Source organism: Sorex fumeus, unplaced genomic scaffold (assembly GCF_029834395.1).
Source record: "Sorex fumeus unplaced genomic scaffold, SorFum_2.1 ptg000035l, whole genome shotgun sequence".
NCBI classification, from domain to species: Eukaryota; Metazoa; Chordata; class Mammalia; order Eulipotyphla; family Soricidae; genus Sorex; species Sorex fumeus.
In genome coordinates this window covers 36,572,169-36,595,515 of record NW_026606092.1, presented here as the reverse complement: position 1 = coordinate 36,595,515, position 23,347 = coordinate 36,572,169, and the positions used below count along the sequence as shown (strand labels likewise).

Here is a 23,347-nt window from a genome sequence, read left to right as displayed (position 1 = left end):
TTGATTGTACATTTCAATCCTCCTATGAATAAAAAATACTTTAAAATAAAGTGAATTTTAAAACTGGTATTTTAAAAAAACAGTTCGGTATGTCTCTTAAGGTCTGTTTAAATAAATTTCTAGAACCTAAGGAAGAAAACACCATACCTTAATACATGTGTGTATGTGTGAATGTGTGTGTGTTTGGGGGGGGGGGGCAATCAGGAGGGAGACAGATCCTTGAATGATATTTTCAAATTGAAAGTTCAATCAATGGCTGAGATATCTTGTTTGAACATACATTCTAATTCAGTAGTCATGGGGTGGAGCTAAAGATTTAGCAAGAATTTTCTAGACATCTCTGGAGCAGCCCCAAGAGGAATTCCTGATTGCAGAGCCAGGAGTACCCCTGAGCATCCGGTGTGACTGGAAAGGAAAAAAAAAAAAGAATTTCCTAGATTTCACGGCCCTCCCATTGTTCATTGGTTTGCTCAAGCGGACCCGGTAATGTCTTCATCGTGAGACTTGTTGTTACTGCGGCATATCGAATATGCCATGGATAGCTCACCAGGCTTTGCTGTGCGGGCGAGATACTCTAGGTAGCTTGTCAGGCTCTCCGAGAGGGGCAGAGGAATCGAACCTGGCTCAGCCGGGTGGGCTGCACGCAAGGCAAAGGCCCTACCGCTGTGCTATCACTCCAGTCCAAACAATGGTATATCAATAAAAATGAAAAAGAAAGCACTACTTGTATTGCAAGAGATGAGGAATTACTATCAAGGGATGCTGCTGAAGCTCTGCCAGTGGAGGGGTATGCAAGAAGGACAGCACGTTAGAAGTTTAAAATAATATGTCATTAGGGCCAGGGGCCAGAGGGATAGTTTAGCTGTAAGGGTGCTTGTCTTACACTTCCCCAAACCAGATTTGATCCTCTCCACCAGTAGGGTCCCCTAGTCTACCAGGAGTAATTTCTGAGCACAGAGCCAGGAGTAAACACTGAGCATCATAGGGTATAACCCCAATCCTCATGCCACCAGCAAAAAATATGTCTTTGTTTTAAATAGATTAAAATTCTGGGCTGGAGAGATAGTGAAAAAGGTAATTGTCATGTATGCAGCCAACCAGGATTCAATCCCCAGCATATGGTTCCTTGATCCCCACTAGCAGTAATCCCTGAGCACTTTAGGAGAGTAACCACTAAAGTCAGCTGGGTGCGGTAAATAAATTTAAGTACAAATTCTGAGCAAATTAGGCTAGGTAGAGCATTCGCCTTGTATGCGGCTGACCTGGGTTTGATTCCTCCACCCCTCTCGGAGAGCCTGGCAAGCTACTGAGAGTATCCTGCCCACACAGTAGAGACTGGCAAGCTCCCCGTGCATATTCAATATGCCAAACACAGTAACAACAAGTCTCACAACGGAGACATTGCTGAACCCGCTCAAGCAAATTGATGAACAGTGCGACAGTGCTACAAATTCTGGACACTGGACACTGGAGGGAGCCTTCATGTGATTCCAGAGTATATCTAGGATTGCACATGATTGCCACTGCCCTAGTTAGGAATGGAATTTTTCTCTTCTTTTTAAAGATGAAAATTTGGGATTAATGAAGCTAAATGCTCTTTAAGACTTAATGAGAGTGAAAGCTGTTGAATAAAATTTTCTCTATCGCATTTGATAACTTCACTCAAAATTCTACTTTAATTTGATTTATTTCAGAGAAATAGCTTCTATTTTTAAAAGAAAATCAACCCTAGCAGGAATTAGAATAAATTGTCTTAATTGCTCAACCGCCTCTTCACCATTGCATGTTTACTCACTAAATGGAGAGGATCATGAAAAAGTTCCTGGTTAACATTCTGGATAAGGTAGGAGTTGTATAGAATTTCTATTCGGATATGAAGATGACAAATCTTGCATCAGAAAGATTCCAAAATCTTCCTGATAATCATATTGACATTAGTAAATTATAGAATGTTTTGATTTGATACAGACCGAAATAGTCAAAAGTCAGTACTTTTTAAAAATTTGATATCATTTTATTCTCAGTCACCAGATTTTTCCATTCATTCCAATTCTATGTTCTTTAAGTCCATTCTCAAACTATTTCAGCATTATTTATAAAATACTAACAAAATGATCTTAATTAAAATATTTGATGTACCTAAATTATATAAATGTAGATGGATACTTTTTAAAAATAAAATTATACATAAAAATAAAACACCGAGTCCAATAGATCAAAGGGTTCAGAAACACACAAGATAACTTGCAAAATTATTTTTTGGAGTAATTACAATTTTATGTAACCCATGTTTTAAGCTAACCATCAAGTGACTTTTCTTAGATACTCAAATGAAGTCAAAAAGACACACTGACAAAATTAAGGATATTTCGAGAGTCTTTGACTAATAAGATTCTTTTTTAAATCTCAACACTTACAGTGATAATAAACTAATTTCAAATAAAATACTTAAACATGTTAAAACTTACACAACTTGGGTATGTTGTTTCATTGCACACTGAAACTAACTTTTAAATGTAATTAGGTAAATTTTACCACAAATGTTACATAGTCATGATTTTTTCCATTATGTTTTAAATGTATGTATATATAATATATGTACATGTATGTATATATATGTACATATATTTATATATGAAGTACTACAAACACAACAATTGACTCAGGTTTGTTGCAAATAAGTCGATATCAACTGAGAATATTTAAAACTATATATGTGTAATAATTATCAATGTAAATAAATTTTAACAAGCTTTACATTACTCACTTGAAAAACTTGTTCTACCTCCCCCAGTATCCATACTTCTTGCCTTTAACTTGCTTGGTTTAGACCAAACAAAACTGAAAGTTGATGGTATCTAATTGAAAGCTGCCATCTCATATTTAATCTTGGGCTTCTAATCTGACTCTTTTATTTTTTAATTATGTCAACATTATCTTATTTCATTATTGTGCTGATTATTTTTCATTTGCTTTTAATTCTTTTATCTGTTGTATTAAGCTATCATATCATACATAAACTTTTATTTCCCTTTTTCATACAGGGTTTTTGAAATTTATTGTATTTAACATAAGGTATTTGCAATAGTGTTGACATTTATGATAAGGCTACTTCACATCACCACTACCACCAAAATACCAAAGTGATTGCTAATTTTTACAGAATTTGAGGACTCCAATGTATATGGTTCACATTGAGTATACATTTTTATTGAATAAATTAATTTTATTCCCAATATTGCTGACCTTATAATCATAATGCTGATGGCTAGGTCATTTCTATAGGTTTTCAGAGTTTGTCACCTACATTAAATTCATAGGTAAAGGTAAAGGTAAAGGCCCTCCCGTTGATCGTCGATTTGCTCGAGCGGGTCCAGTAACGTCTCCATTGGAGACTTTGTTGTTACTGTGTCTGGCATATCGAATACTCTCGGTAGCTTGCCGGGCTCTCCGAGAGGGGCAGAGGAATCGAACTCGGGTCGGCCATGTTGGCCGCTTGTAAGGCGAACGCCCTACCTCTGTGCTATCGCTCCAGCCCTTAATTATTAATTATTTTAGAGTTATGTCCAAAAAGTTTATAGTTTTCTCACCTTTAATAATCAGTCATAATTAACATTGAAGTTTTGTTGTGTTTACTTTTAAGTATAATTATTTAGGGACAATGGTCCAAATTTTTAATTAAGTCAAATCAGTTTTTATTGGATAACAGATGGACACTTAATGCTTAATATGCTAATATTTGCTTTCATTATGCCAGAAGACCAGTTAGAAAATAACACTGACAAAAATATGCCACTCATAATAAGAAGTAAAATATAAAAATAACCACATAACCTAGAAATAAACGTAACAAAAATTGACCCTTGTAAATAAATCTAAAGTTTGATTGAGAAGAGAGGCATAACACCAAGATTCCAAAAATGAAGAATTTTCATTTTTATTCTACTGGGATCGCTGCAAATTCTATACAAACTTAGGTCAGCAATAGATTTGAACCTGAAACCCTGACAAATAAGGTATAGCAGAAGCGATGCTAGACAGATTTGATGCAGAGAGCAGCCCTATCCAAAATCAAAAACAAAAAACAAGAAGCCAAAATAATAATAATAATAAAATGATTCCACCCATAAACTACAGCAAAGTAAATGTTCCTAAAGCACATATTTTTTCCCTGGGAAATAGAGGCTTATATTGAATGTCTGGCAACCAAAGTGTGCAACCTTATAGTAGCATTGCAGAAATGGAGGCATAATATTATCAAGATATGATGGGGTCAGAATCACCAATTGGTACCATTCTGATGACCTTGAACTCTTCCCAGTGGATGCCGTATTGAATCTCTCTGTCTTTTTTTTTATTATTATTTTATGAATCTCTCTTCTGAATAACAGATCTTGAGGGGAAATTCCTAAACCCCATGCATATAATGATTATGTCTGAGTTAACTGAGGCTAGGAGATATTCTTAACCTTGCAGCAAAAAACAAAAACAAGCAAACTAAAAACCAAAAAAACCACCTGGCCCTTCCAATATAAATGTGACTGCTAGTAATCAATTAGCACCTCCACAATCAAAAAGTTCCTTAGGACCTCCAAAAGAGCAGCCGGTTAGTCAGGAGATGGCCACTGGGTACAGTTTACTGTGTTCCAGCTCATTCTTGAAAAGCGTGCTCTGTGGCTGAAGCCCACCACCTCCCATAGTGTCCCCAGTTTATGCAGGCTTGTGTGACTTAAGTGGTAACAGAGAATCATGGAGGTAGTTAGTCACTGGAGCCTTTTGTACCCCTGGTTTCTGCTCAAACTCTCCTAATGTTTGTAAACGTGTTCCTGCAAGCACTCGTGGCTTTGGGTTCCTAGTCACCATCCTCTAGGTCTGTTGAAACTTAGCACACAAGTAATCCAAACACTTTGAAGATCGAGCTACTGCTCTCCACTGCTCACATCTTCTGGAATTTGGTTCATAGGTAGGTGCTCTTGCATCTAATAAACTTGCATCCTGGATCGACCATTGCATTTCAGTGTTTTCTTAATATTTCTGAACTTCACATTTAGAATTGTAGTCAACAAGTAGTATATAATATTTGGGGGAAAAAAGAAATTCTACCATTCTTAGAAATAATAGAAACCTTTAGTAATTGTTTCTTAGGAAGAGTATCATTCGGATTTAATCATGTTACATGTATGATGCACTAGCTTAGGACTGTTGTTTGAATTCTGAACAATATACCAAAACAAATCTTATGTTTAAAAAATTACAGTTTTTAGAGTTAATGCTTCATCTTATTTTTTGAGACTCACAGTAAATTTGTTCCTGACAAAGCAATTACAATGGATGAAAAATTTAGCTCGGTAATATATATTATGTATATATCATGGGAACAGGTTAACACTTAGACCAGAAGGAGAAAAAAATGAATACTCATTAACTGACTGATGAATATAAGGAAAATAAGTTCATCAAAGAAGGCAATTCCCAGTCCTCATGCATTCTTGTACTTCCTTCTCCCAGAATGAGAGCTCAACTGAGGCATATAATATTTGACATTCAGTCTTAGTCTCCCAAATCACAAAATGTTGCTTATGTATTTAATAATAATGCTGAAATATGCAGACACTGACATTTATAAAATAATGTATATGATATGTGTGAATATGTATATTCAGGTTCAATAGGAGCAAGATGTTCTGAATTATATGTTCTTCTTTTCAGGTTAAAAATTAATAACAAAATTCTGAAGTCACCACATTTCATTCTACAATTCTGTAGCATCCTTGTGTAAAAATGATCTCTAAAATGTGTATGTCTGCTAATCTGAAATTCTACCACCATTAAACAACTAATCTGCTTTTTCTCTTTGCTCTAGATCCCAGAAACTGCTCTTCCATTCTATCTGCATAAACTTGGCCACACTAAATACCTCATAAAATTAGAATTACAGGTATTTGCAGCTCTAGTGGTCCATGGCATCGCACACAATGACTTCAAAGTTCATTCATATTGTATAATGTGATAAAATTTCACTGTATTTAAGTATGTCAAATTTCCATTTCTTCTGAATATTCTTTTACCCCAGAAATATGTTCACCAATACTGAATTTTAAAATGTCCATACTGATCCCTTGACTATTATTGACAGTAAGAAATATAGCATAGTAGTGTTGTACTTAAGATGTCTGGAGTTGGGGGAAATTGATAGTGATTTCTACTAATTAACATATTGTACTAAAAAAACTGAGTGAACAGTCAAAGTAATAGTTCAACTGGATGCAGAGCATGCTTCACCTCAAAGAAACAGTAATTTGATACCCAGAACTGCAAAGTTCCGCAAGGACTGTCAGTAACAAAACCAAGCTTCAAGCCAGGAGTAGATCCTAGCAGATTCATGTGAAGTCCCCAAATAACAACAATGACAAACAGAAACAACTGGGGTACTATTTATATATTTATGTTTTGGGCAACACTTGGTGGTTCTCAGGGGTTATTTCTGGCTCTCACTTAGCAATTACTCCTGTCCATCCTCAGGGGAAGATGTGGGACTCTGGGAATCAAACTTGGGTAGACCACAGTCAAAGCAAGAGCCCTACACACTATGCAATCTCTCCGACCCCCAGCAAACAGCGTTTTAAAATAGATTTTCATGTACGTACTATTTATTCTAGAGAAAAAACAATGTCATGTTTTTAATGCCATGTATCTGTGGGTCAAGTTATAAATAATATACAATAATATGTTTTAATCCATAAAAAACACAGATTTATTTTGTCTTAATTGAAGTTGTATACTATTTCTTTCTTTTCCTTTCTTTTAGTATCTTTATAGTAGTGTCTATCTTGGATGTATATAGACAGTGTTTAATGAATATATAAAATTCACATAAAATTTCATGTGAAATAAATAATCTTGCACAAAACAAAGAATTATGATTATGCATTTGTTGTCTTTCTGCTAGATCGGCTTTATGCTTGTAAATATTTCCTTAAGAGATCGTTTTGTTTTCTGGCTATCAGCACAAATATCTGTGTTAAACTTTACCATTCAATCTACTAACTATAGTTAATAACATTAGCAGATAACATTTATCCATGTTTTGCTATTGTTTTGCTGAATTTAAGCTTCTTGAAAATGCACACATTTTTCTGCTGCTGCTCTATTTCTAACACCAAATATCAAATAGATAGTAAATAACTGTTGAATTGTCAAAAGACAGATTGTATATACTATTGATAATATTATATTTTGAACACTACTACAGTAAAATTAAAGTAAAATAAAGTTATACACATATGTATAAATATATATCATGCACATATAGGAACAGTTATAGAATTTACCTTTCCAAAAATGCTTAATCTCTTAGAGTCAATGTATGGTTGCTTTAATAAAAATCTGCAATGAGAATTTTAAAAAGTTATCTTCTTGAATCAAATACACATAAGAATTCAAATCTGGGACTGTAGAATTATACCGTGCTTATAGCTCTTGTCTTGAACATGGCCAAGACAGGGTCAATTCCTAAAACCATGTGCGGTCCCGCAAATACTGCAGGAATGCCTCCTTATTGAAGAACTAGCAGTAACACTTCAGAAGTATATGTTAAAAATTGTTTATATTTGGCAGACATACATAAAAACACAAGTCAGAAATAACTAGAAATTGTTGTAGCTCTGCTTATTCTGTTTCTAAAATTGTTCTTGTTTAGAGGATCCCCAGGAATTTTTATACTGTTTTGCTAGTTTGTTATAAATTAATAAGTTGGTAACATTTCAGACCTACTTAATATCGAGTCCAATAATATCTTAGTTTAATTTTAGGCCAGTCTGGTAAAGATACTGTGCAAGCTTGAGTCAATAATTAATAGACCTTTAGATTATAGTGAATAAATAACAGTTGTTTAATTAAGGTCTCTCTCATTTTCATTAATCCATCATGAATTATACATTCACAAGAAAGTACAATATAATAGCTTTTCAAGTCTACAGTACATGGGAATAAAAGTGATAATCTAGATTATTAATATAGAAAATTGTCCAGTTACTAAAATTCAAATCCTTGAATCACTGGATCAGCAGTAGTAGTGACCATTGACATAGCTTCTGTTGTTATTAAAGCAATAAACATGAATATACTTACTTTACAGCTGCTATTTGGTCCTTTACTTCCACTGAACCTAACCTTCGATGAATCTCCTGTAAAATTTTTAGGCCCTGGAATCCACTTCCTCTGCCATCAAATCTTGCTATGATGACATTATCAGTGTCAATAAGTACTGAATCCCAGTCTATGTGGAACTTATCTGTAACCAGCTGTCCTCCTGGTTCTTCATCCCTGTACACACCAACACATGGGGTCAAGACAAGAACAACTGACAATCTGGTAGAAATTTTAGTTTTCACACTCCTTGGTAACAAACAATGTGAAAAAGGTCTATGGTGCTTGTTTAAATTCCTGTTAACTATTGAGGATAAATCAAAAACTCTAAATATAGTTCTCTTAGTAGTTTCTTAAATGTGAAATAGTGCAAGTTTTCTGGACAAAATTAAAAAATATTAAATAATTTGAAACTATATATAAAACTTGTTTTTCTTAAAGAAAATAGAAATACAAACTATTAGTTATCATCAACTTGACATACAGACCTATCTTCATTGGATTTCTTCCAGTATCTTTTAGAAATGCCTTAAAGATGTAATACATATGTCAAAGGCTCTACCAGTGAACAGAATTGGTAATGGAGACTTGCAAATAATTTAATAAGAAATGCAGAAGACTAAAAATGTCAGACTGTAAAGGAAACACTAAATAATTTCTGAACTTATTTTATTTTTTAGACCGAATTCTCACTGAGCAAAATTTAAGAAAATATGAGAAAATATTCTTTTTCATCCCTTAAGTTGACAGGGAAAAAAAAAAGAAAGCAGAGACATACTTGCTTGAAAACTTTGAAATCTAAAAGTGAAGGGAAAACACATTGTAAAGCAAAAAAAATTTCTGCAGGAGGAAGAGATGATGCAATTTAAAAATATCAGATTGCAATGGTAGCTTGTAGATGCACAATGATTCTTTAGGTACAAACCTACAAATAGTTTAATTATATAATTATCTCTGTGATACAGCAAAAGATTAAGGAAAAACCTTACTCTGTAAAGACCTACATTTGCAGCTGGGTTGTGTATCAAAAATCTTTATCTTATTTATTCACCTTCCCTTGCCCTTCTATGTATATATGTTACGTAGAAACACCTATACACAAACCAATATTTTAAAAAAATCTTCTTTTAAAAAAATCTTCTGTTAGGTCTTTTCCTAAGCAAATTACTCTAGATATGAAAGGGATAAGAGCAGATATGAGAGTTGTGTTCAGAAAATGATCCAGGGATGCCAGGAGAGTATCTTCAGTTGTACAGTAAGGAATTGATGGAGACCTAACAGCCTAGAAGTCTTTCATTATACAGTTTTCTGTTCAAGCAGGATCTGGCTTTTTTATTAGTACAAAACTAAATTCGGGTGGTGTCTTGGATGATCAAAATCAAAGAAATGTTGTGCATATTTTTTTGCACATCACCCGAACTAAAACCCTCCAGCCCTTATGTTTTTGGTTTTCTTAATCTTGAAGAGCATGTTTAAGTTTTGAGAATGAAAGGGGGCACAACCTTTTAATTATTTGATCACAACAATTTATATTTCTTAGAAAACTGCCTATGTAACTTTCAGGCAATTATTATTATTATATTTTTATATGGCCACGGAACCTCTTATAGTCTAGCAAACACAGCAATCTACTGAGAGTATCCTGCCCGCATGGCAGAGTCTGGCAAGCTCCCTGTGGCCTATTTGATATGCCAGAAACAGGAACAATAATGGGTCTTATTCCCCTGACCCCAAAAGAGCCTCCAATACTGCACTTTGAGAGGCTGCTAAAAATCTCAAGGCTGGGACGAATGGAGACATTACCGGTGCCCACTCGAGCAAATCGATGAAAAATGGGATGACAGTGATACAGTGATTATATGATATTGCAATATCATGTCTATTATTATTATTCCATCATAAAGAAACTATGTCATGGGAGTTTTTAAATCATGAGACACTTATCTAGCACATTTATCCTAGTTATGCTGTCTTTTTAAAGATTTTTAATCTTCAACATTATTTTGTTTTAGGGATGGAGTAGGTCTCTCCAATGGTGCCTGGAACGTAGAAATCATTCGTAGCAATATCAGCTCTTTTTTTTTTAATCAGTCTCTTGGTTTAATTCAGTGATCCAGGCCACCAGAGTCAAGTTTGAGGACTGGGTCTGGGGGAGAATACATACATGTTCTGGCATCAAACTGGAGGCCACTCTAAAACAGGCATGAACTCTACACTTTTCAGATACCTTCTTGGAACATTCTCTAGCTTTTATTTCAGTTTTGTGTGTTAGTTACTGGTTGAAAAATAATGGTACTACATATAGCCATGTGATCTAATTGAGAATTCTCAGGCTAAGACCTGGAGTTTCTGTCTTTCCCTGATATTCCTGGGTTCATGGCTATAACTTGTCTAATGTTTGAGAAATACATGAATCATTATCACTAACAGTTTCTAGACAGTAAAGCATATACCTACTGAACTTCACACTTTCAGGAAATGTGGATGCAGGAGAAATTAAAAATGAAAGAATTTAAAATTTTAACTTTTGTGTTTAAATACACTACACATTTGACACTTAGAGTTTTACCACAAATATCTGAATATAAGGTATCGTTGTGAACTCAACTTCAATCTCTTTAGGTTGAATAACGCCGAGTTTGAATAAACTCAAGTGGATTTAAAGGTTGAGTAACTGAAGCCTTTAAAATAATAAAAATGTGTCCCTATTTAATTCTGAATATAGACAAGATACTATAATCTTAATACTAAGTTTCCTAATGTATAATAATAGCAGAATAATTTCCTGTTGTCCTAAGATGTTTTGCATTTGGAAGAACCTCATGAAATATAATAAGTAAATATAAACCATTGTTAGATTGATTGAGCAATCACTGTCACTGTCCTCTCGTTGTTCATCAATTTGCTCGTGCAGGCCCAGTAACGTCTCCATTGGAGACTTTGTTGTTACTATGTTTGGCATATCGAATACATCACAGGTAGCTTGCCAGGCTCTGCCATGCAGGCGAGATACTCTCGGTAGCTTGCCGGGCTCTCTGAGAGGGGCCGAGGAATCGAACTTGGATCGACCATGTTGGCTGCGTGCAAGGCAAACGCCCTATCGCTGTGCTATTGCTCCAGCTGCGAAAAGTATTAATATTCTTTGATTAACGCCAATGTTGTTTATGTAAATCATATCTTCTTATAGTTTAAATGGAAAAACAAATACATAATTTCGGTCAGCTATGCAGAAATCATTCTGATGATACCTATGGACAAAGATACTGTGCCATGTTGTATGAGTTATTACATAATAGAAATCTGAGGGGTTTCCATTCTGTAGATTTATATATTTTTATAGAAATTAGGGTGAAGTGATTTTTACGATGCTGTTAGTTATCAAGAAAGAATTGTGGTACCCTAATCACTGGCTAAATCCCTAAGGCAATGCTGTCAAAATTTTTTTATAATTTGTAATCTATGTTTTCAATTTATGCACGGCTCATTTCATTGTTCACAATTAATTTAGGAATCTACAGCTAATTTAAAGAAACTGCAAATAAAGAGCAGAAACTTTTTGATGGTCATATGAATTATTTAAAAGCAGAGTTTATAAGAAGACACAATTATGTGCTTAACAAATAGTTGCATATTATTAAGAACAAAAGTTTTCAATTTCATGTTGTACTATATATAGAAAATATAATTTAGTCTTTGCTGACTATAAAATTTCCATTTGAATTCATTTTTGTATTTGTAAGATTTCAATGCCAGAACATAAAATTGTAGTATCAATTTTTACTAACTGATACTTTAAACATATTAATTTGACTACTTGGTTCTCCATGAAGATACAGTCATACCTAGTTGAAGATGAGATAGCACAGAAAGTGATTCATGAAGTGGAGCCTTAACATCTTACAGAACAAACCAGATTTTTATATAAATAGGGTAGAAATTCGTCACAGGAAACACTGAGTGGAAAATGTTAGACATTTTCCCATCAAATAAACGGAAGCTAATATTACCTTCAATCAGGTGGACAAACATTTTTTCGTGGGAATGAGTACAAGGAATGTACAAAAGACCAAATATATCATGATATAGTAAATGGTTACCATATTTCATGCAAATATTTACCATATGTAACTGGGGATACTCAATTCATTTTTTTAAATTAAAATGGCTTCCTCATCTGTTTTTTTCCATATTACATTGCTTTACTCTCTGCTTCTAAGCTGAATGAAATATTTTCTAATGAAAGCACTTTCCATGACCGATTATATGAAGTTTTGTTTTTCTCAGATGGCATAATTTTAAAACTGCTATACTCACAACTAACTGTATCTGTATCTATCGAGATGCTGGAAGTAGAGAACACAGCGTTGCTTCTAGTATCTGCGCGTTCTCCTTTTTCCTGGATTAAAATAGACTGACTTCGACAGCATGAGTTGAGTGAGAAACAATCATTGTCATTTTGTTTTAGATGCAACAAACTAACACCAAAAGTAAAAGGTGTTCTGAAATAAATTTATCTTAAATTCTTAACTAGAATATGGATCTCTGAATTTAGTAGGGAAATTTTTCATTAATAGAATGAATCATCTTTTTCCTACTCTTCTCATTTAAATAGAACTCTCTTCCTTGTATTGGTGTCATTTTCTATCTATTATAGACTCTTCTCAGTTTTGAGGGCATTTAATTTTATTTTGCTCTTGTATTTATTTTGAATACAAGTCAGAATTAATTTTCTAGGCATGAGACAAAATCTATTTAAAACCATCAGAACAATAAAGACAAAGGCAAAATCCAGTTCTTTAAATCAAATTATTTACATAGTAGTAGAAAGTCATGGCCAATTAAAAGAGTATATTGGAAAATAGGGTAAAATACTGCACATCAGGGATATTAATAAATCAGATATAAAACTCCAGAATAGACTCTTATTATTAGGCACACAAAATTAACCTCGGGATAAACATCCTACAGAGCCCATGCAACTGTCTGAAGAGGCCTCGGAGACATCTTGAAGCCAGTTGTGCAATAAAATAGGAAGAAATTCCAAACTTTTAATCATCTCTGCAGCCAAAGTTTTACTACATTAGTTCTTTCTTTGGGGGGTAATTTCTGAGTGAAAAGGTAAAAAGAAATGGGAATTTGATAAATTTACTTTTAATTGCTGGAACTGGCATGTCATCACAGATCATTGGATCCATCATATCTTTTGAGAGAGTCACAAGTAGATCATTCATAATCAAAAGAAAGTTTGGCACATTCTTTAGGCATCAGAAACAGGAGAGTTCGCCTCATTTTGATGTTTTTATAACTTTTTGTTATTATAATTAAATATTTCATACAATAGCTATGTCTTAGATATAATAAAAATAATTTACTTGTTGGGTTAAGGAACATGAAATTACTGTATATGAAAACAAAATAAACTATTATATATACATATATATTTTTTAAAGAAGCAGGTGACAGTATTCACAACAATCTCGTACTTCACTTTCTAATGAAAAGTAGAACGTGGCAAGGGATGATTGTGGCTGTAACACTGAGACAGGAAATATATGGGGGATATATCAGAAATTGCAGTGGATTTATAATAATAGGAACATATGCTAAATATGTATCGACCTTGAACCTACTTTTCCCTGTGTGCAGTATAATTTATCTTCAAAATATAGTTTGGCATTCATATTATTTAATAAAATAAGTATAGCTTTATTTTGCTAAGTTCTACAACTTCACAGACTGAAATATATATAAGAAGCAGAAGTTGAAGATATGCTTTTTAAGGTATTCTTGTCTAGTGTGACTTAATAAAAAGAATGATGTGCTTACCCATGGGTAATCATTATTATAAGTACAATTTTACAACTAAAGAGAGCGAGAACAAGCATTAGTAAACAACTGATAACTATGCAACCCAAAATGCTGGGATTTAATTTTATTTGTTTAAGTGTCACATCTGATAATGCTCAGGACTTTTACTGACTCTGTGATCAGGTATAATTTCTGATAGGACTCAGAAAACCTTATACATAGCCATGGTCCTATGTGAGTATACTTATCACATGTAAGTATACTCATATATGATATATGATAAGCAAGAAAAGTCAGCTTCCTACCCATTGTAAATCTCCCCAGCTCCTATAACCCAGATTTTAAAATGAATACATTTATAAAGGTTGAGCCCTGAGAGATATAAATTTTCCATATAAGCATTTCTATCTGAACACAAAAGGAAATTGGAATTCTTAGCCAAAATAGGATTACAAATTTAGACTTTGAAGTCTCTTTTCTAATTTTATTAATTTAGAATTCTGGACCTTTTCCTGAATTTAAGCCATATCTTTAAATGTCTTTATCTCTGGAACATTTTAGGGAGAAGTAATAAAAGTCTAAAAATGTACTTTCATATAAAGTTTTCATTTATTGGGAGAGATGTCTAGTGGGTCACTAGGCATCTCTCCTAATAACTTACCACTTTTGATTAAAATGACTTCCCTGAAAGATTTATGGGATTGGGATAAAATAAATAATATAAAATGTCTTAGAAATAATAAGTATATGAAAGTTTTTTCACGAACATTGTTATACATAAAAATGTATACACATTTATATATTTATGTGTATATAAATACATGCTTTTTCATTATTAATGATGCTGTATGTTTGGTCAATGTATCACCATTTGCAAAGATGCATATTATACGTGAGTTAAGCAGGAAATGATCTCAGCGTCCAGATCATGGTGGCCACTGCACAGACTTTCATTCTCAGCCCATCACTTTTTCACAATTAAAGATTAATTCTTTAGAACTTTACAAGAAAAAAAACCTTCAACCCCATCAAAAAATGGGAAATGAACAGAAACTTCCTCAAAAATAAAGAAATTTAAATGTGCAAAAGGCACATGAGGGCGGCCGCACGGGAGCCTTGTGGAAAGCGGGTTTGAGCCGGGCTCGGGGAAGCGGCGGGGACCTCATGGGAAGGGGGGCTTTGTGGGCCGTCCCCCACGCCCCACCGAGGTCGCCAGCTGCCCCCCACGAGCGGCTCTCCGGCACGGCCACGGCCCCGGAGGCACAAGGACTTAGCACAGAGAACCAGCCGCTTGGAGCAGAAAAGCAAATGGACTTGTGTTGATCCGCGCCACCAAGCCTGCCCGGAGGGGGAAGGGCGTTGACCAGCCCGCCCGCTCCTCTCTGGAAAGAAAGATGGCGGCCGCACGGGAGCCTTGTGGAAAGCGGGTTTGAGCCGGGCTCGGGGAAGCGGCGGGGACCTCATGGGAAGGGGGGCTTTGTGGGCCGTCCCCCACGCCCCACCGAGGTCGCCAGCTGCCCCCCACGAGCGGCTCTCCGGCACGGCCACGACTCCAGGGCACAGAAATCAATCTCTTAACTAGCTAACTTTTAATAGAAATTCTTCCAGGGTCAATAAGTAAAGTAGCAGAAATTCAAAACCGCGCGGCCGCGATAGCGGCCGCGCGACATCATTTTATTCTTAAACCAAGTTGTAGAAAGCAAATCATTTCACAACGCTGTTTCAGCATGTCTGATTGGGGGGGGGGGTCGTAAACTCTAAACAATAATTGTGCATCTTCTATCGAAATAATCTATCTAGTCAAAGTAGATAGAGTATTAACTAGAACTCATCTGCCTCATAAGAATTGGGAGGGGTGGGAGGTGGGGGTCTATTGGGGTTCGGGGTTAAAAATGAGTATTGGTAAAGGGAAATGTGTTCGGTATCTACATGACTGAGACCTAAACCCGAAAGCACTGTAACTTTTCCCACAGTGATTCAATAAATAAATAAATTATAAAAAAAAAATAAAAATAAAAGATGGTCTTGTAATTCCCCTATAGTACTAAGTGATTAATTATCAGCAACATGGATCAAAATTTCCCAAAAACTTTGGAAAAAGCCATTGTGATGCTAATAAATTTCATTGAAATAGATAAAAAAAAATCCACAAGCACCTTGGTTTTAGGACAAGTGAAAGTAGATCTAACATGCTTCTTGCATGTCAGTTTCTTGGTCTCAATGAGACTTTTGATTGAAGCAGCTGATAAGGGGGAGTAACAGAGTAAAACAGTGGAATGGTGCAGAAGGCTAGACATAACATTTTACAAATTTGATTTTAAAAAATCACTGTCACTGTCCTCTCGTTGTTCATCGATTTGCTCGAGCGGGGCCAGTAACATCTCCATTGGAGACTTTGTTGTTACTGTGTTTGGCATATCGATTACATCACAGGTAGCTTGCCAGGCTCTGCCGTGAGGGTAAGATACCCACGATACTCTCAATAGCTTGCCAGGCTCTCTGAGAGGGGCAGAGGAATTGAACTCGGGTCGGTCATGTTGGCTTGCATGCAAGGCAAACACCCTTCCGCTGTGCTATCGCTCCAGCTGGAGCGATAGCACAGTGGGTAGGGCATTTGCCTTGCCGCAGCCAACCCGGGTTCGATTTTAAAAAATGGCATGATAAAATTGACTGAAAAGAGACAAAGTCGGGCCTGAAAGAGCACAGGATATAAGATCTTGCATGCCTTGCATGCAGTGGCAGCGGCCACCGCAAGGTTCTCATCTCTACACTAGGCTTGTCACTGTCCTCCTCCAGTGGTCACTCCAGTAGTGGATCAAGTGCCGTGTCCCTCACATTTCCTCCTCAAAAGAGAAGAAAAAGAAAACCCAGAAACTTCTGAACACAAAAGTCTACTTTAAGACTGAAAAGAACAAGTGATGACACAAGTATAAAATGCTTATTTAAAGTTTGTCTGCACATGTATTTTAATAGAAGTAGCATTATTTGAAAGTGGTTTCATTCAAAAAATAATAGATTTTTTTGTACTCAGGTATGGGGTTGCTATGCCCTCCTCAAGGATTAAAAAAAATCATTTTGCCTTTCTTCTTTTCTGTCTCTCTGTATCTGTCTATATCTCTTTGTCTCTGTCTCTTAGTCTCCCTGCCTACATTCTTCTTAGAATTAGAATACTCCCTCATTAAAGCTATTTCATTTAAAAAGTAGTTGTTACAAAAGCAATTGGTGCTGGTGCAAATGTGGCGAGAAATGCACCCTCCTTCACTGCTGGTGGGAATGCTGACTGGTTCAGCCCTTTTGGAAAACAGTATGGACGACTCTTAAAAAGTTAGAAATTGGGCTCCCATTTGACCCAGCAGTACCACTCCTGGGAATATATCCCAGAGAGGCAAAAAAGTATAGTCGAAGTGACATTGGCACTTGTTTGTTCACTGCAGTACTCTTTACAACAGCCAGATTCTGGAAAAAACCTGAGTGCCCGAGAACAGATGACTGGTTAAAGAAACTTTGATACATCTACACAATGGAATACTATGTAGCTGTTAGAAAAGACAAGTCATGAAATTTACATACAAGTGGTACCACATGAAAACTATCATGTTAAGCAAAATGAATCAGATAGAGAGGGTTAGACATAGAAAGATTGCATTCATCTGGGGAACATAAAGTAACAAAATAGGAGACTAACACCCAAGAGTGGCCGAGATTAGTACCAGGAATTTTGCTCCATGGCTTGGAGGCCAGGCACACATGCTAGGGGAAAAGGCAGCTCAGATAGAGAAGGGAGCACCAAATAAAGGGTGTTGGGAGGATCCTCCCAGGGTGGGAGATGCATGCTGAAAGTAGACTATAGACCAAACATGATTGCCACTCAATGCCTCTTTTGCAAACCATAACACCCAAAAGGAGAGAGAGAACAAAAGGGAATGCCCTGCCACAGAGGCAGGGTGGGATGGGGGGATGGGGGGTGGGAGGGATACTGGGATCCGTGGAGGTGGAGAATGGGCACTGGTGGAGGGATGGGCACTTGATCATTGTATAACTGAGACCCAAGCACAAAAATTTGTAAGTCTACAACTGTACCTCATGGTGTTTCACTAATAAAAAAAATAAAAGTAGTTGTTAGTTCTTCTGAGTTCCTTCCCTGTTAAATTTTCCTGGGAACTCTGTTTTATTTTTTTTTTTTGGAATTTGAATATTGTTTCTATACTATATATATATCCATGTATATATGTAATATTATAAGAAGATACCTCTTGTATAGCTTCTCATCAACTTGACACTTCTTAACTCTTCTGTTTACATGCTACATAGTCTTACACTTTATATTGCAATATTCTTATATGCTAGGCAAAAGGGAAGCTATGATGTTATCCTGGAACTATATAATGTAATGAAGAACATTCCAAATCCTTACATTTTCAGTTTAACTCTTCTAACACTATTTAACTATAAGCTGTTTAATACAGTGGGGGTGTGGTGCCACCAGCAGGTCAACCTATACCTGCAAGGCTTTATTGGCCTTATTTCAGAGACCCATAAATCATGAAAGAGATCAAAATCCGCAGTTAGGGCTGGTGGCATGCTATGGGCGAGTGGGCGTGCCCCACAGGGCATATGCCAATAGTTTATTTCTCTGGCAAAGACTGATACAAGGGCCATGATTCAGACACACAAAAGAATCTGTGAACTGAGAAGCTTGCTGCAGAAATCCTTCCAGACTTTAAGTCAAGCCAACTTCAAAGGGGCGTCAGACAGGGGCAGGTGTCGTCCCTCCACCTGTCCCCTAAAAACTCTGGAAGCCGCTAACTTCCAGAACCCAATGAGAAGTACAGGTATACAGGTTCAGTGAAGGCAAACTCCAGGATTAAAGGGAAAGGGGATGGGCCAGTCCTTCTCATCTCCCCATCCCCATGGAGTCACGTTCCTTTAACGACCATGATTCAGAGACACACAAGAGAATCTCCGAACCAAGCAGCTTGCTTCAGAGATTTCTCCAGACCCTAATTATCTACCGCCAGGAGTAATTCCTGAGTGCATGAGCCAGGAGTAACCTCTATGCACTGTTGGGTGTGATCCAAAAGAAAAAAAAATAAAATAATATAGGTAATATTTTTTTCTATCATGGATATAAATAATTTAAGCTTTTTTAAAAAATCCTTTAAAAATGTTCTAAGCACAAATAAATCCTAAACCAATATAACATTTGTCAAACAAACTCGATGTAACATTAGTCAAGCCTAAACAAAACACATTAAATTAGGAAGTACTTATAAAATGTTTTGTCATATATAGAACGTATCACTGTCACTGTCCACTGTCACTGTCCTCCCATTGTTCATCGATTTGCTCCAGCGGGCCCAGTAACATTGTGAGACTTGTTACTGTGTTTGGTATATTGAATACTTCATGAGTAGCTTGTCAGGCTTTGCCGTGTGGGCAAGATACTCTCGGTAGCTTGTCAGGCTCTCCGAGAGGGGCGGAGGAATCTAACTCCAGTTGGCCGTGTGCAAGGCAAACGCCCTACCCACTGTGCTATCGCTCCAGCCCATATATGACAAATATATATGACAAATAAAGAACATACTTTTATCTTTGAATAGGTGCTAGTAAAAATATGTAATTCATATGAAACCATCACAACATTTACATTAATTAGAGAAAATCATTTAGAGCTTAGGTCTTTATAACATGTAAATTTTAGACCAAAAATATATAGTAAAGTAATAAATGGCTTAGAAAGTTAGGTTTCTGACACATCTGTTAGAAATTTAGATTTTCTTTGTGGTAGTGCTCTGTATATTAACTTTTATTGTGCATTTTAAAGTAACACTAAGAAATTAGTAGCTCTCATGTTTATATCAAGCAGTGTATGTTTTATTTTTATAAGTAATTCCAATTAATTTCTTATAAAAGTAATAAACATTAGCATTAATTAATGCATTAATGATGTTAGAGAGGATTTAGAATAACAGTGTATTTTATTTCTGTTTTGGAAGCACACTCAGCTGTGATCAGGGATTTTTTTCCTGACTTGCTCTCAGGAGTGACTCAGGGGACCATAGGGGCATCCAGAGCTTAAGTGGAGATGAACCACATGTAAGGTAAGTACCTTAGCTGATGTATGATCTCTCCAGGACCCTAAATAAAAGTGTCATTATTTGTGGGAAACAAAACTAATGTTGCTTTGGTAAAAATGTATTAATCTACAGAATAAATACAACATGTAAATAATTCCCACAAGTAAAAACTTTGGTCTGAATTTGGAATTTTATAAAATATTTTGATGATAATTGATTTCTCAGATGGACTATCAGGGATATACTTAGGATTTTTAGAAACATATTACACTAAAACTTCGATTGGCATAAATGAAAATGTTACAGAGATAATAAATTATGTTCAGTGAGAAGATAATGTCATAAAATGGTTTAAAGATGCTATCGATTATGGTCAACATTTTAACATTTTAAATAATTTGTTAATCACAATTATTAATTCCGTTTTTCAGGTAGTACATATAGAAAGAAAAAAAGGCATTCGGATCCCATAAATTAAATAAGTGACATTTGAGTTCAAAGCTAATTTTATTCTTCTAATTATATTAGTGATAACATAGAAAATTCATTATAAATTCTTTTCTTGTCTTAACATTAGTAAAATATTGGATCAAAGAAAAGTCCAGGGGTTAAGGGATTTGCCTTGAATGTAAGTTAAACATAATTTGATCCATGACACCACATAGGTTTCCCCAAGCACTGCCAAGTTTGAATCCCAAAGTAACTCCCTAAGGACAATATCTTATTTAGGTAAGATCCCTTCAGTAAAAATAAATATTTTTTAAAATAGAACAATATTTTTCTTGCATTAAATATGATAAAATTGGCAATAAAGATCAAAGGTGCTATGTAACTGTACTTAGTATAATGCACATTATAACATAAATAAAAATTATCATTAAATTTTAATACTTTTAAAAGTTCAGTGATTAAAGTAAAAGAGAAACTGAAAATTTGGCATAAAATAAATTATTACCTTGAATTATTTGACATTATTCAGAAAGACAGTAAGATAAGGAAGAGAAATTTACCTCACAGTTTTGTGAGCAGGAAACTGAAAACTGAGAAACTAATCTATTCAGCAGAATGTAAGCCCCATTATAAACTTTAAATCATTGATGTCACCACTTTGACTTAATTCACCTTATCAATAACTCAGTATTGATTTTTTGCTCATTTATTCTTTTGCTTGTTCATTCATTCATTCAATTCAATCAATATTTAATGAGCCTGTATAATGCTTCAGGCACTATGTTAAGACAAACCAATGCAAAAAAAAAAAGTGTTTTCATCAAGGAATTCAGTTTAACAGAAGAGAGAACAAAGCATATTCGTTGATTATACCCGGTTGTTTAACAAAATAATTATTCCAAAAAGAGAGCTTACAGTTCACTTCCATAAAGACGACCAAGCTGTAGAACTTTGATATGCATAACTTTGATAAAATGGTGAATACTCATTTTATCTAATAAATAGGAAAACATTTTCCACCCTGAGTGACTTAGTTATAAAACTGTAATAATAACCATGTTCATCTGGTTTCTGATAGTATCTATTTGTTCAATTCACATAGCAAGTACTCATAGAGTCACTCTTGTAGCAAGAACTAGTTCCCAAAAAAGATACTAAAATGAATTATGCATCATTTAGTACTTACACTTTATGTGAACTAAAAAATCTGTTTTATTACAGTATTAAAACATTCTACATGCCATTCATAAGTTATTTCTCTAAATATAGCTACCGAGAGTATTCGATATGCCAGACACAGTGACAACAAAGTCTCCAATGGAGACGTTACTGGGCCCGCTCGAGCAAATCGATGACCAACGGGAGGGCCTTTACTTTACTTTACTATTATCTTCTAGATTTCCCAAACATTAGTCCAAAATGTGGTAGAAATAAGCAAATCCCACATAGGAACACCACAAATTTTAGGAGAAAGTTACAAAAGACTAAAATATCAAAATACGTGGAGAGTCTTTGGAAGGGAGGCTATAGTATGGACAGAGATGATGACTAGGGATTGTGATGGGACATATTGGTAGATACATGAGCAGAGAGAAGAAAACTCCAGATATATAAAACCTGACGGATGACCATAAATTCATTATGCTGTCAAGGAAGATGAATTCAGGATGAGGAAACAAAGTCACTGGAGCATGATAGAATATGTTGGTTTGAAAATTAATATAGGTTGTTGAAAAGTCACAACCTCCCTGTGTTAAGGCCTTTATCAATTGTGGCATTGATGAATGAACGTGGAAGAGTAGAAGATGTGAAGAGAAGATGGTTTCTTGGCACTGAAGTTAGTTCCCTACCTCTACCAAAACTCTTTGTGAAGGGAGAAGGAACACAGACCAATAGAAATATTTTCTCTTTCTCATTAGCAGATTTTTCTGGATTGTTTTGTAACCGGATTCAGGCATGTAGATTATGGATAGCTATTTTTTTTAAAAAAAGAAAAGCACTATAACTGATATTTCTCATATAATCCTGAGAACACTTGCAATTTTTTCATTTCCCCAGAGACTTGCAGAGAAATCAACGTAAGCATGCATTAAATTAAACTACCTATATAAGAATAAATCTAGTTTATATATTTTGAAATAGGTGTATATAGCATAAGTATGAAATTGATAGATTATTGGGTTCTTAATACAAAATAGAAATAAAATGGAGTAAGACAGGGTTTCAGAGAGAAAAGAGTAAACTTGAACTAGTTTGAAGGGAAAAGGTTGTCTTGACTCCATAGAGATAGCTGTAAATTAAGGCCACTAGGATACATTTGGTGGCAATATATCTTAGATTTTTTTCCCATTATAGCAAAATATTCTGTTGCTATTGATTCACTTGTACTTCAAATATCATGAAATTAGACTTGGGTTTCAGAAAATATGGACATAAAGTGGTCTTTAGATGAATATTTCTTCTGAAATTCCATAAAGGAATTTACCAGAAAGGAATGCCAGAGGGTACATTCTTGAGGGCAATCTTTCAACCCTTAGACATTTTCACAGCTTGTCTCTGGTAATCATTGTAAAATTTCCCAGATATGAACCCAATAGAGATGAGGATATGTTTCACTGTCTGATACACAGAATAGCAATAAGGTACTGACACTGACTTAATAAAATTATTTCTCTTCAGTTAATTTTTTCACTGTTCCCATAGAAACTGTCACTCTACTACTACTCACTATCTACTTTAGAAAAATTAAATTTTAGTTTATTTTAAATTTTTTTTCGGAGGGGCACACCCAGCATTTCTCAGGGCTTACTCCTCACTTTGCACTGAGGAAACACTCCTGGTGGGGCTTGTATTTTTCTGTTGCT

The 23,347-nt window shown here is 35.2% G+C and overlaps 1 protein-coding gene across 2 annotated transcripts in view; it reads right to left on the bottom strand.

Moving 5' to 3' along the window:
• Positions 1 to 23,347, bottom strand: part of DPP10 (dipeptidyl peptidase like 10) — a 671,828-nt gene that overhangs the window by 12,488 nt on the left and 635,993 nt on the right. For both annotated transcript variants that reach the window (XM_056117572.1, XM_056117573.1), the window contains exons 20-21: positions 8,131 to 8,325; positions 7,332 to 7,386 (exon numbers count right to left, since the gene is read on the bottom strand). In XM_056117572.1, coding sequence (XP_055973547.1) covers positions 7,332 to 7,386; positions 8,131 to 8,325 — 250 coding nt within the window. The remainder of the gene's footprint in view (positions 1 to 7,331; positions 7,387 to 8,130; positions 8,326 to 23,347) is intronic.